At 40.8% G+C, this 13,133-nt stretch overlaps 1 protein-coding gene across 6 annotated transcripts in view; it reads left to right on the top strand.

The window, feature by feature from the left end:
- The window catches only part of TBC1D14 (TBC1 domain family member 14), a 72,687-nt gene that overhangs the window by 33,743 nt on the left and 25,811 nt on the right, over window positions 1-13,133 (top strand). For 3 of the 6 annotated variants that reach the window (XM_075752556.1, XM_075752557.1, XM_075752558.1), the window contains exons 4-5: window positions 8,901-9,019; window positions 11,659-11,741. In XM_075752556.1, coding sequence (XP_075608671.1) covers window positions 8,901-9,019; window positions 11,659-11,741 — 202 coding nt within the window. Of the gene's footprint in view, window positions 1-4,256; window positions 4,276-4,326; window positions 4,484-5,043; window positions 5,064-8,900; window positions 9,020-11,658; window positions 11,742-13,133 lie in introns of those variants that run through there. The other 3 variants (XM_075752561.1, XM_075752560.1, XM_075752559.1) reach the window with 3 other exon arrangements.

The following is a 13,133-nucleotide window of genomic DNA, read 5'->3' on the forward strand; positions in this document are numbered from 1 at the left end:
AAGGTGGATGGCATTCTTGGGTGACTTTTACACTGTCTTGAAGATTGCAAGTATTTGAGGTCATATTTGCAACTGATTTGAAAGCTTGCAAGATAAAATGCCATATTCCTGTGACTCCTTTCCTATATCCCAGAGTTAACTTGGAGCTTTGGCCCTTTCAGAACGGTGTCAGCGTGAAGCTGATGCAGCACAGAGTCCTTTTATTTCTGTGTCTCGCTCAGAACGATGGGGACAGTTCATAAGTAGCCAGACTAAAGAGCATGTTATTTGAGACTAGATAGGAAAGGTAAGTTTTCTTCTGCAGCATCAGCACTAATGTGAAATGTCAGAAGAAAAAGTTGCTGAGAGATTATTTGGAAGGGTATGGTCCTGAGGCTATACAGAAAATTGAGCTGGAGAGATCAGTGAGTAAATACATGTAAAAAGTTCATGTAAAATTATGTTTTTATATAAAGTCCATATCTAGTGTAATCCCAGTCCTTGGAAGTGGCATTTAAGGGATACACTGCAGGTGTCGGTAATATTTTATTCTGACAGATCTTAATTAAAAAAAGTAAAATAATTCTTTAGCAGATCATTTACCAGATGCTTGGCCTGCCAGAAGCCTTTCTCATAGATGTTTCCACTTGTTTGATACTGCAGTGTGTCAGATAGTATCAGTATATAGGGAAACTGTGCATGTTTGTATATGCAGATTAAATTACATCCTTTTCAGTGTTCTAAGTAGTAGGGTTGCGGTTTTTTGTTTTTTGTTACTGTGACTCTCACTGGGGTCACTTGTAAGAGTTTGCTGCACAATTTGATTGCAGTTCCCACACTTGACAATAAAGAGCTGTTCTTAAGCCACATGGTTCATAGGTGTGCTTTGTCCCTCAGAGTACTCCAAATATAGGGAACTATTCTAGATTCCTTCCTTTTTTTTTTAATAAATTGTGTTTATTAAACTATTCTAGATTCCTTCCTTTTTTTTTAATGAATTGTTTATTGAACCCTGAGGGTGAGAACCATCTGATAGGTAGCGCGTTGCATGATTAGAGGTGACAGACTCCAAAACAGCAAACTGTTCTTTCATGGAAGACCTAACTTGGCCTTATCTAGGCGTAGGTTTTCAATGTTCCTTAATTTGATGGCTCCATTGCTCAAAATATGATGCTATACAAATACATATATGTAAAAATTGTTAAAATAGACTTTTAACAATAGTCTGTTAACAGCGGCTGGAGCACAGGAGTGCAAAGCAAAGGATGTGGCTTCTAGTTTTCTCTTTACTGTTAACATTTTGGAAGATGTGTGTATTATTTTATTCATTTAACTTCTGTGTGGTTGTATGGGACCACAGTTGCAAGCCCAATTCCTGTATCACCTGTATCAGAAGAGAGAAGCAGATGATTCCCAGGGGAAAAGGGAGACATTTCAGAATACTTGAAATGATACCTAAAAATAGGTAGTGTGAGGTTTTACTCATGTGAACTGGCCATAATCTCTTACCCTTACATTGCTTAAGCATTCCTAATTTAAGTATGGAACAGGATAATACTGTGATACTAAAGAGAAGGATATCCTGCTGGAAGATAAAACTTCATGCACGTACTGTTATTTCTAACAAGTTCTGTCATCACATAGCTATGTTATGCTGTGGTATGCTTTCTATAGTATAAGAGGATTAAATATACATATAGATGGGTAAAGCAAGTAGGGCTGACAGTTTTTGAATCGTTAATTAACTGTAGAACTTGCCAGAACACTTTGGTGAAGTGTGCAGGTTGAGTGTGCAACTCAGATTACTTAGGTTGTTAGATCAGTAACTAATAAACTAATTGCATTGCAGAATAGTTCTGTACTGGCTTTGGAGTTACATAAAAAGCCCTAAGACTCCCTTAAGGAGTTGTTTGAAGGTTTAATGTCTGAGCTCAGCAGTTTGTATTCTCTTTCTGTTAAGTTTTGAAGGATATTCTCATAATCTGATCTTTGCCTGAGGTGTCAGTCTCCTTAAGGTCTCTTTGATTACTGTATATGTAAGAGCCTCCATTAAAATTACTTTTTTTATGGCTTGGTGCCATGTCAAGAAATAGATCGTAGTTTCCCAACCCAGAGATCATCACAAGTTTCATGATCTGCTGGTTTCAATTAAGCTTCTGAAAGAAACAGTCCTGCTGCTTGCTCCTTTTCCTTCCACATTTACATTGCCCCACAGCACACATTACCAGGGTAACCAAACCACACCAACAAAAGAGAAGATTAGTTTTCAGCGGTATCATTTCCCCAATCTAGTGTACTGTGGCACAAAAAAAAATGGTGTGGGGGGCCAGAAGGGCAAGGGAGGGCAGTGAAGTGTGCTGGGTGTGTTACCAGTTTAAATTTACCTGGTAAACCACTTCATAAATAAAAGGCAAGAGGTTGCAGATGGACAGATGGACATGCAGTAGAAAGCTATGAAGCAACAGAACGGAATGTTGAAGCAATATTTAGGTAGCAGTCAGAAACTCAAAAACCAGGAAAAAAACCCCAATTTTCTGTTCGGTTGTGCAATCCTGGTCCAGTTCCTATCTCATATGCTGAATGAGGTGGGGATTCCAGTGGAAAAAATATCATGTAATTATAGCTTGTGCATAACTTGCCTGAGTAGCCCCAGGTACTCTTGTAATTGTGGCAGCCTAAAAATAGTGACTGCTACCAAATGTCTGTGTAATGTGTGGCTAGCTATGGTTTGAGTTACAGAGTGTACTTAGCTTTTCACCCACAGAAGTGTCTTCCCATGTCACCAGGCATTGCTCTCTCCCAGTAAGTGTTTTGCAGAATGCGTAGTTGATTGAGCTCCTCTTTTTGCTGACAAATGGCTATTTCTTATGTCCAGCAGAGCTGCAGTATGATTCTATTTTCAGCCTCCAAAACCACCAAGATTAACCACAGAAATAATATTGTCAACCTACGGTTGCTCTTCCTCATGATCTAAGGGGGTTTTTTTGTGTTAATAGCTGTAATTTTACATAAATGTCTTTTGATATGTGCAGTAATTTACTCCTTCAGCTAGCTTATGAGACAAAGCATTAGCTGCGGAGGCTGTAGCGCTCTTCATGAGCTATGTTGACATGCTGTTGTAATTATTAGTGCTCTGACACTAGATGCTTGGATGGCAGATGTCTGTCACTAATTGGTGGTGGGAATGAAGCTGAGATACTTTTAAACAGTGACCTGTTCGTCATTTGGTATAATATTGCTGCATCTGTGAATTAGATGAGAAGTCACAGGTTGAAAACAATAGCTGATATTAACAGCTGGCAATTTTGGGAAAATAAGTTATCTCAGTTTATGCAAAGCCACCTCTTGAAAACAGAATATTTAAGTGAATTCAGTTATACTTGAGTGAATTCAGTTGGTCCTTGCTGCTCATTTTATTCAGAATCGGGCCACAAGCAATGCATTGTGGCAGCTGCAAACTGTAGTCGATGAGATTAAGGAATATGAAATCCTTAGTACAGTGCTGAGAAAAGTGTGAGTAATGGTTGCAGATGAGTAGATAATAGATAAAACGTGGGTCTACCAAAGACAGTGCCACAGCAACATGGCTGTCTCCCTTGGGTTAGATAACAGAGCTTTGGGACAAAGAAAAAACGGCAAACAATTTGTCTGGATTGAGGGAAAGCATTGAACAAGATGCGATGTGGAAGTTGCCTGAGCTGTGGAACAGATACATACATCTGTTTTTTAGAACTGTCTGAAGAGAACAGAGCAGGAGTGGTAGTGGAAAGATGCTTGTGCCGTAGGAAGTATTTCAGCAAAAAACTGCTGGTGGTTGAAGCGCCAGCGCGTTTGGCCGCTCCGGCCCCGGGCAGTGGCAGAGCCCGCCTCAGCCAGGCGGAGGACCGGCACCGCTACCACCAACCGCCCGACTTGGGGCCTGGGGGGCGCGAGTGTGGGAAACCGAGGGCGAGAGAGGCCAGAAACGCGGCTGCGTCCTAAAACAACAGAGCCAGTTCTGGGCTGGTTTAGGCAAAGACCAAGGTGGTCGCAGCTGACGCACAGGAGCTTGTGCGAGGTTTCGGTTACCCATCTTGGACGTAGATCTGAAACGGGCGATCTGAACGGTCGGGCGGCACAAGAGGCGGAGCACGGCGCCTGGCAGGGCAGGCCCTTGCCTCCCCGGGCCGTCCGGGCGCGGCAGAGCCGTGCTTCCCCCGCGCAGCGAGAGCGCGGGGCCGCTGCGGGGCGCGCCGTGCGTGCTCAGGCAGCGCTGGACGAGACGGAGAGAACCGATCGGGTGCGCCGGCTCCGCGGGTGATTAGCGGGTCTGGCGGGGCGGGTCTGGCGGAGGCGCTGCGCCCGCGGAGGGCGGGCAGGGCAGGGGCAGGGCAGGGTCGGGGCGGGCGGGCGGCCCGCGAGGCCGTGCGGGCCCGGGCGGCGCCGCGGCGGGGAGCCAGGCCCGCGGTGCGGGGCGGGCATGGGGTTCCGGCGCCGCTGCCTGTGAAGGACCGCAGCTTTCATGGTGAGCGAGGCCGCCGTGCCGCCGGCGGGCAGGGCAGGGCAGGGTGGCTGGTGGGCGCTCGGGTCGGGGGGGATGCGGGATGGACGGGTGCGGACTTTAACACGTGTCGGTTAAACCAGCCTTGTCTGCTTTTAAATCGCCTTGATGGGTCTGGTAGAGAACCAGCTTCCCGGGAAGGGGATCCCCTTTGTGTGAGGCGAGGCGGGGCGGTTGGACCCCGCCGGGGGTGGAGGGCGGCGGCACAGACCGGCCGGCGGCACAGGCCCACCCGGGGCTCGGGCTCGCTGAGCGTGGAGGCTGCTAGCCGAGAACCGGCGGGTGTGCTTACGGCCAGCCACCTCCCATCCCGTGCAAAGCTGCTAGCCGTGGAGCAAGAGTCTAGTGGTGTGGTGTCTGCCACTGTCACTTGGCATGAATATTTCATACTCGGCTTCCTCGGATCAGCGGTTATCTTTAAACAAACAGGGCCAAAAGAAGATGACCTTGATAAAGCAGTTTGTCTGTTGTAGGTTCACTGATGCCATGCTGCTGGTCCCGGGGGAGGCTCGGTGCAAATGAGAGGTCACACAGCCCTCTCCCGGTTAGCGCAGTTGGTCTTTTAGCACTTGCTCTGTATTCTGGTGGGTTGTTTGCGTTTCTCTGTAGAGATGGTTTAGGATCCCTTTGCAGGTTAGCTTCGCTAATTTTATAGGATCACCACAACTCGACCTTCTTGTATCTTAAATGCAAAGCTGTCTGGTTCCACCCAGAATTAAACTTGGTTTCGGGGAGTGTGTTTCTGTAGGGTTTTTTCTTCGTTTGGTTTGGGTTTTTTTAAATCTATGCTTTAATCTACAGCACAGTCTCTTAGAACATCTTCAAACCCTAGTTCAGCTTTTGTGGCTGAACGCTGAATAGGTTAAGACAAAACCTGGAAGAAAGCCTAAGCGATCTCAGTGTTAAGGATGTATTCTAAATAGTAAATGATGGGCTTATCCTAAATTGATCCTAAAATTAACTTGCAACCATATCAGGCTAATAACCCCTAATTACAGTACAGGAGTTAAATAGATGCTGAATTATTTGTACCTGTGAGAGATTTGAGTCTGGTTTTTTTAGAAGAAGAAAGGCTTAAAATGAGCTGTTGTGTGGTTCAGCCTATTGCAGTATGCCTGTATGTGCAAATACTTCTACTTGCTCAGTCAGCAGATACTCTTAACATGACTTTGTGGAGGCTTCAGTCAGCTTCACTGCTGTATCATACATTGTGCTCTGTTCAGAATTGTGTTCTCTTATTGGAGTAAAAGATCATTTTCATGAGCTTTTGTTTTCTGTGAATTTTGGGCTCTTTTTTTTGTTTGGTTTGTTTTGCTGTTGGGTTTTTTTTTCTTTCTTTCTTTAATTTCCCCTAATTAAAAAACAGTCTTGTAGATAATGACTGTCACCAACATTTTTATTCTTTTTTGGCTACTACTGAAAAGGATGAAATTACTACAAAGGGCTCATACTTGCGGTCTGATAAAATGTGCCACTCCCATTTTTGTGCTGGTCTGGCTTCTTTACTGTAGGGTAGTGCTGAGTGGAAGATGTCAGTGAATGCTTGCTGAAATGCACGGTGGGCTTTTGGTCTTTAATGGGTTTGAATAACTGTACTAATATGCCAATACTGTAACTAGCCACCCATATTCCAAAATAAAAAAACCCTTAACCAAGAAATTCTCGGAAGAATGATATGCGCAGTGCTGGTCTGGAAAACTTTGTGCTTAGCTGAATGAGATTTCCAAATTAATTCTAGTGTATGGAATAAAATCCCCATTACAGCCCAGTGCGTACAGTTTGTCTCACCTTCCAAAAGCAATTTTGCTCTGCAATTGGCTTTCAATGAAAGAAGACCCTGAAAATAATCTTTGTAAGCCAAAATTAAGCAGCTTTTCTGAAACTTCTACTATAATAAGAATTGGGTGCATGTGTTTTAATGTCAAGTTCTGTGATGCTTTAGGGAGATCAATATATGACGATTTCTGCATATTAGCAGTTTCTTGTGGATGCCGAATGGTTTTTTTTTCACTAGTAGTGTCTCAAAGGAGGAAAAACATTAGATTTAGGGACAAGGTTCACCTTGTCTCTGGAAGAAGTAATAGAGGTTAATATTTGACTATGTTAATTTGTGAAAAATAGCTAATAAAAAAAAAATCAGTCTTCTAATAGAAATTGGGAGGAAGAATAGCCATTGGCTTCATTCCTGTCAATACAGTGGCTATGCTCCGCAGTTGATGGTGCAGCTGGAGCACGTTATGATGGTACACTCATACACTGGTCACTATCAGCTGCTTATGCTCTCAACCACAATACTTTTTTTTTTTTTTTTACTATATTTCTTTGCTTGTTTTCTTGCTGGATATTTTTTTTTTTTAATGAACAGCTTTGTCAGCATGAGTACTATCCCTTTGCTAAACAAAGCTATGTACTATTCAGTATTTGAAATATGTTTTTCTTGGTTCTTTTCCTCATTTCCAAACTGATGTCATGTGTAGCAGTAGTAATGGGTATTAATGAGCCAGACATTCCAAGTTCATGACAATGTTTCCCGTCACAGCAATGCAGGCGTCATAGGATTGATTGTTGGGACAGTGCCCAGTTAACAAATGTGGAAAAAGAGGGGTTTTCTGTGTCCTGAGAGCTTCACAGACCTGCACCCATGAGTCCTACAGAACTAGCTTGAACTAGGATTGAGTTGTACAACACAGAGTAGAAAACCACAGCCATGTTGCTCTGCATTCATGTCTGGTTTTCATCCATCCTTTTTTTTTAAGGGGAGGGTGAAGGAGAAGGCCCTCCTGGAAGTGGTGGGGATCCTGGTTTAGTTTCTGAATGATCCAGGCTGTTCTGATTGTGTTGGAAAGGTTGAATCTGTTGTCCAAGGAAGTTTTAACATCATTGACAGGTTAGGTTAAGAGAAAGAAATCAGTACCATTTGAGGAGCTGTTTGTGCTAATAGGAAGACATCCATGGCTGGAACAATGTTTGTAGTGCTCATTTAAAATTAATTTTCACAGTGTAGTTTGTTTTGTTTTTTTTTTACTTTAATAGAAATGGTATAAACGAACTGCACATGAAAGCAGGTGGTTTTTAGAAGTGGCAAAATTAATTATAAAGTTGAATGTAAAAGTATGTATAATATGGATTTGTTTTTTTCCATCGGACTGTTTGACCATATTTGTTGTTTGTATAACACTGATACTTTGAATACGTAATGTTTGCTGTAGTACTTCAAGCTTTGGAGTAGATGATAGTTGTGTAAAGGTTGTTATATCCCATTAGGTCATGTTTTTGGTACATTTTCTTCCAAATCAGTGTTTGTAGGAAAAATAAAAATAGCATGGTACATGTAATGGCCAGTCCTCTACTGTAGATCATAGTGAGAGTAATTAAGGGTGGAAGGACCTCTGAGGGGCTAACTCCGCTCTCAGAGCAGAGTCTGTGTAGACCAGGTTTCCAGTGCTCATCGACCTGAGCTTTGAATGCCTTCAAGGTCGGGGGTTCTACCACATTTCAGGAAACTTGTCCTAGTGTTTGACTGCCCTTCTAGTGACTTTTTTTTTTTTCCCCAAGACCAGAATTCCCCTTGTAGCAGTTTGTGCCTGTTGTCTTCACATTCTTTATACAAGCACCCCAGACACTTGTACTCAGCCTTCACCGTCCTGTTACTGCTGTCTCCCAAAGATCGCTACGAAGCCTGCTCCTCTCAAGGCTGAAGAAGCCCAGTCCTCTCAGCCTCTCTTCCTATGTCACTTGCTCCAGACCCCCATCATCTTGATGCCTCTTTGCTAGTCTTGCTCCAGTGTGTCCATGTCTATATTACAAACACAAGTTAATACCTTATGTTGTCATGGTTTAGGATTGTTGTACCTCAAGGCATCATAACAAGTGTGGGGTTTCTGTCTAACTGTGTTTTTAACCTTTATTTTTTTTGCCATCCTTGAACTGTTGCATCTGAAAATAAGTTCTTGGGTAGGAAAAATCTTACGATGAGATTTTAAGACAAGGAGCTTGTGGTTGTTTTTGGCTTCAAATTCAAAACGATGTAAATCAAAACAAAAATACTTTAAATAGGTCTCATTTTATACCTCAGATAGTTTCTGTTGTTTGTAAGCTTGTACTTAGCAGTACTTTGTAAAAGCAGACTACCACTCAGAGGAACTTAAGATCTTTCTGCAGATAGGAGTGGAAAAAACCATCAAAACTCACTCCTGAACATAAATTTTAGCATTGTTTTCAATTCTGAGATTATTCTAGTTGAAAAGCTTTAAAGGACTGCAGCGGGGCAGAGATGTGAAAGCATTATCTTGAAGACTTTTGTAGACCTTGTTTAATTTCTCATGTGCATCATCTTGATGTTCTCCACTCTTGTAACTTGCCCTGTCTTTTGCTTCTCTAGGAATATGAAGAAAAAACTGGACGATCTCACAGACCACTCTCTCCTAAACAGAATGTGAGGAAGAACCTCGATTTTGAACCACTCTCCACTACAGCACTTATTTTAGAGGACAGACCAGCGTAAGTTTTTGGAAGTACCACAATGAGGGTCCCTTTAAAATCAGGCTAGCAAAACTTTTCTTACTGTGTGTATTTGATTACTCTAATTTCAACAGATGATTTAAAGTTTAAAGTACAATTTTTTTCAGGCTAGTGAATATGAAAGTGGGATAATTATGAGAAAAAATATTCAAAAAAAGTAACCTTATTTTCTAATAAAAGCAAGGGCTTTGTAGAACGGGAGGCAATTAGGAGAGCAGAGCTCTAGTTTTGAGTAATTCCAGCTTCTAAACATGAATAAGAGATTTTTATTTTCCTTGAGAGAATGTAAGCAGAAAAATGAAGCTGGTATATGCTAACGAAATTGAGAAGGAACGATACAGTGTCCTGTTTACACAGAGAAAGACCACACCTCCATAAATAATGAAACAATATAATGATTGTTCTGCAGTGGGTTCAGCATCACATTTTAAAGGTTGTCCAGTAGTTGGTAAGTTGTTTCATGCTGCTGTTACTGCAGGGAGATTCTTGCATATGCAGACTAACTCCGTACCGATTTACTGGCAGCTGCTTTACCATGGTTTGCTCCTGAATTACACAAATGCAGTCATGTTTAGTCAATTTATGAATTGTACCCGGCTTTACAGGCACAGCGTCTGTATTTTTAATACAGCTGTGCATTGGTGTAAAGAACTGACGTAACGTAAGTCTGTATTTTCATCGACAAATCTGTATGAAGAATGCTCATGTCAAACAAGTCTAGTTGTAGGGTCATTTAAGACAGTTTCTGGCTTGACTGGTAGACTATGTGACAAGACCTCTTGGGAGATCTAGAACAACATAAGAGTGATTATTTGTTATAGCAGGTTTTATTGTGTACAGCTGGAAACAATACATACTAGCTTATTTGTTGTATTTAAGACCTATCTGTTAAAAATTGTTCTTTATGTGAGATAATCTGAGAAGCACAGTGTTCGGATAGATTGCATTAGTGATACGTTCCAGAATAACACTCAGATTTTGCTTTCTGTCCTACTGTTGATAGACTGAGGAACTCCTAACACAGGAAAGGTATTTTAAGATTCTAGACAATTGAATAATCATTTCTTTTGTCTAGTAGGGAAAACTGCTCTGCACAACAGTGTTGTCCTCTGATGAATCTTTCCAAAGAATCTTTTTTAATTATTTACTTACCATTTGCATACTTTTTTTAAAAAAATTTAGGCTTTAAGTAATTTCCTTTTTATTTCCTATGACAAAAAGATTTAAGACTTCTGGAAGAAAAATGCAGTGAGATTTTTTTTCCAAAATGGCTGCTCTTGATTTTGCACTCACTTGTAGAGTTTAGGTAAAACTTTCTAGGAAAAATCAGTAAATATTCCATAGTCACTCTAGCTTTAACTGGAAAAAGTGTTAGTTGAATCTTAATAGACAATAAACATCATCTCACATGTATGATGGTGTCATTAAGAGACAGGACAAATAATTTAAGTGGTGGCATTTAAGTTAGCAGAACTTGCATTGTTTCATCTGGTTTTCCTTTCCAACCTTTCCCTAACTTAAAGACTTGGATTTGAAACAGATGCTGGCCGTTTTACATAAATGAAACTGGAAAAGAGTAGAGTGTTCTCTGTGGTTAACAATGATTCTAATATGAAAATCCACTTGCTTTTGTAACAATCTTGATTTTAAAAAATATTCATAGGCAATGCATCACATGGCTATGCATACTTTACAGATAATACTATTATATGAGTAGGAAAACATACTACTACTGATGATGATGATGTTCATGGCTACCAGCTGCCTTATGTGTGACACCTTACAGGAATGTGAAAGTGAATTTTTGCATATCTTTTTTATTAACCAAAGGTATAAACTGTCTTAGGAAAACAATACAGTGTTCTATAATACAGAAGAACAAAATAGTTAGTCATTTCCTGTTCTAATGTTTTGGTGATCCTGTAGTTGTATGAGATAGTGATTATGTTAATTACAAATATGATTAGCTTAAAGTTAGTGTGGTCTGACATATGAGCACATGTATTTGTATGGTAGAGATGTTACCAGTCCAGGCTTTAATCACAAATCAAAATGGATGTGTTGGTATTGATAAGTGGAGAATGTAGAGGATGACTGCAGTGCCATTTGTGGCTGTCGAAGCGAAGTGGAGAAATTAAGCATTTAAAATAGAAATGGGGTCTCAGAGAACAGAGGGGAAAAGGAAGCTGGTGTGGGGAGCCGTTACTGCATGGGTAAAGAAGGTTGTGGATGTAACTCTTAAATGATGCGCACAGTAAGCAAGAGTATGGTCTTATATCTTACCTGTATAGATCACTTTAAAACAAAACTACCAGTTTGTTACATTCCCTTTATTTATGAAAATCAGCCTGTGGGTTCAGTTGGTTTATTAATAAAAATGCTGAAATTACTAAACATAAGGAAATTACTCAGCATATTTTGTGTATAAAAGTAGTCATAGCCAGTCAGTGTTCTTTCCTTCTCTTCTGCTGACTCTGGCAAAAAAAAAAAAAATTCTTTCCAAGGATCTGTTACTCTATTTTGACAAGAAGCAGTATATGTTTTTCTTTTAGAAGTGTCTAGAATTTTCTTTAGATGGGTTTGCCAACTTTAAATACTGATTATTTTTTGAATTTAAGGAACCTCCCTGCAAAACCAGCAGAAGAAGCTCAGAAACACAGACAACAGTACGAAGAAATGGTGGTTCAAGCGAAAAAAAGAGGTGATGGAATTTCTTGTCTTCAGAGGAGAAAAGTAAAATTAAGGGGTATTTCTAAAACTGAAATGCACTTGTCTCAGTCTGTAGCATGAGGGATCTGTACCTCCACTCAAAGAAGGACCAACCCAGAGAAGAGAGAGGGATGACGGTAGTTTCATTAAAAAGCCCCACACTAAGCTGAAAAAGAAAACAATCCTAGAATCCAGCAGGAAGGACATTTTTAATTTGTAACTCTTAAATAATTGAGTGGCATCTGTTCATGGGTTTAAAAACATACTAATATATTGAAGTAGATTATCAATCAAATTAGTGAAGACTAGACTTATTTAGATAACTACAGGATATTTGATAGTTTTATGTTGGGAACAACCTGTTGAGGCTGTAGTACATAAATATGTAATTTTCCACATAGGAAAATGTACCTTGATATGTTCATTTGATAATCTATCTCCCACTTTACAGCTTTCCAAAGGTTTTGTTCATACTTTCTTGTCTGACATTGTTCACAGAAGTGTTTCAGCAGCACTGTACCATGCATAGCAGGTAGAGCTGACTGTTGTGGTTTCCTTCTGCTGATATTTTTGACCATCTGGGTTTTCTCATAAAAAGCATTGCAATAATAGGAAATTGGGATTCAGAAGTTTTGTTTTCCAGCAAGAGCTACTGGAAATATTTTTTTTTCCAGCTGTCCAGACCTCTGAGCCATATGAAACAATGGAAGGGTGATATGAACACGACTTGCTTACTTTCTGCAGTTGACATATTAATAAAAGTATCCTCTTGTGGTTTTGAACATCATACACCTACCAGGGAAGTTCTAACTTCATGTGACTCCGATGTTAGTATATCCACTTAATGGGTAGTAGTCCAAAGGAGTTTCTTTGTCCTTTCTTTGCACATAGGGTAGATGGTTTGGGAGAAATGGGATGGTGCTCAGGTTAGGCAATGGGCCAGGTCCTTGTGCTGCCTTCACTGCACTGGAGTATGTCATTCTGCCCAGATAAATATCCTGACAAACCTATTTTCCCAAAAGCCACTCCAGATGAACAACTTTGCAGAGTGATGTATTGTGTAGAGGTCAGGAAATTAGAGTGTGTAAACACCCTCTTTTTGTTTAGAGAAAAATTCAAAGCCTGCATTTAGGCAGTCTCACAAAGAGCTCTTATCAAAGCTGAAAATACTAGGAGGCAGTTGGTGTGGTTCTGCTCAGGCATAGCTTCTGTTGGGCTTTAAAGTGGACCCATCAGGTTGTATGTGTTCATTCCAAAGACCTTGTTCATGGTATTGCTGTTCTTCAGGTGGTTTTCCTCACCAGGTCAGTACCGTCCTAGATTGTAGACAGTGTGTGCGCACACGCATATGTCCTGTGTTTCCACTGAGCTGCTGTAAAGAGTG

Source organism: Balearica regulorum, chromosome 4 (assembly GCF_011004875.1).
Source record: "Balearica regulorum gibbericeps isolate bBalReg1 chromosome 4, bBalReg1.pri, whole genome shotgun sequence".
NCBI classification, from domain to species: domain Eukaryota; kingdom Metazoa; phylum Chordata; class Aves; order Gruiformes; family Gruidae; genus Balearica; species Balearica regulorum.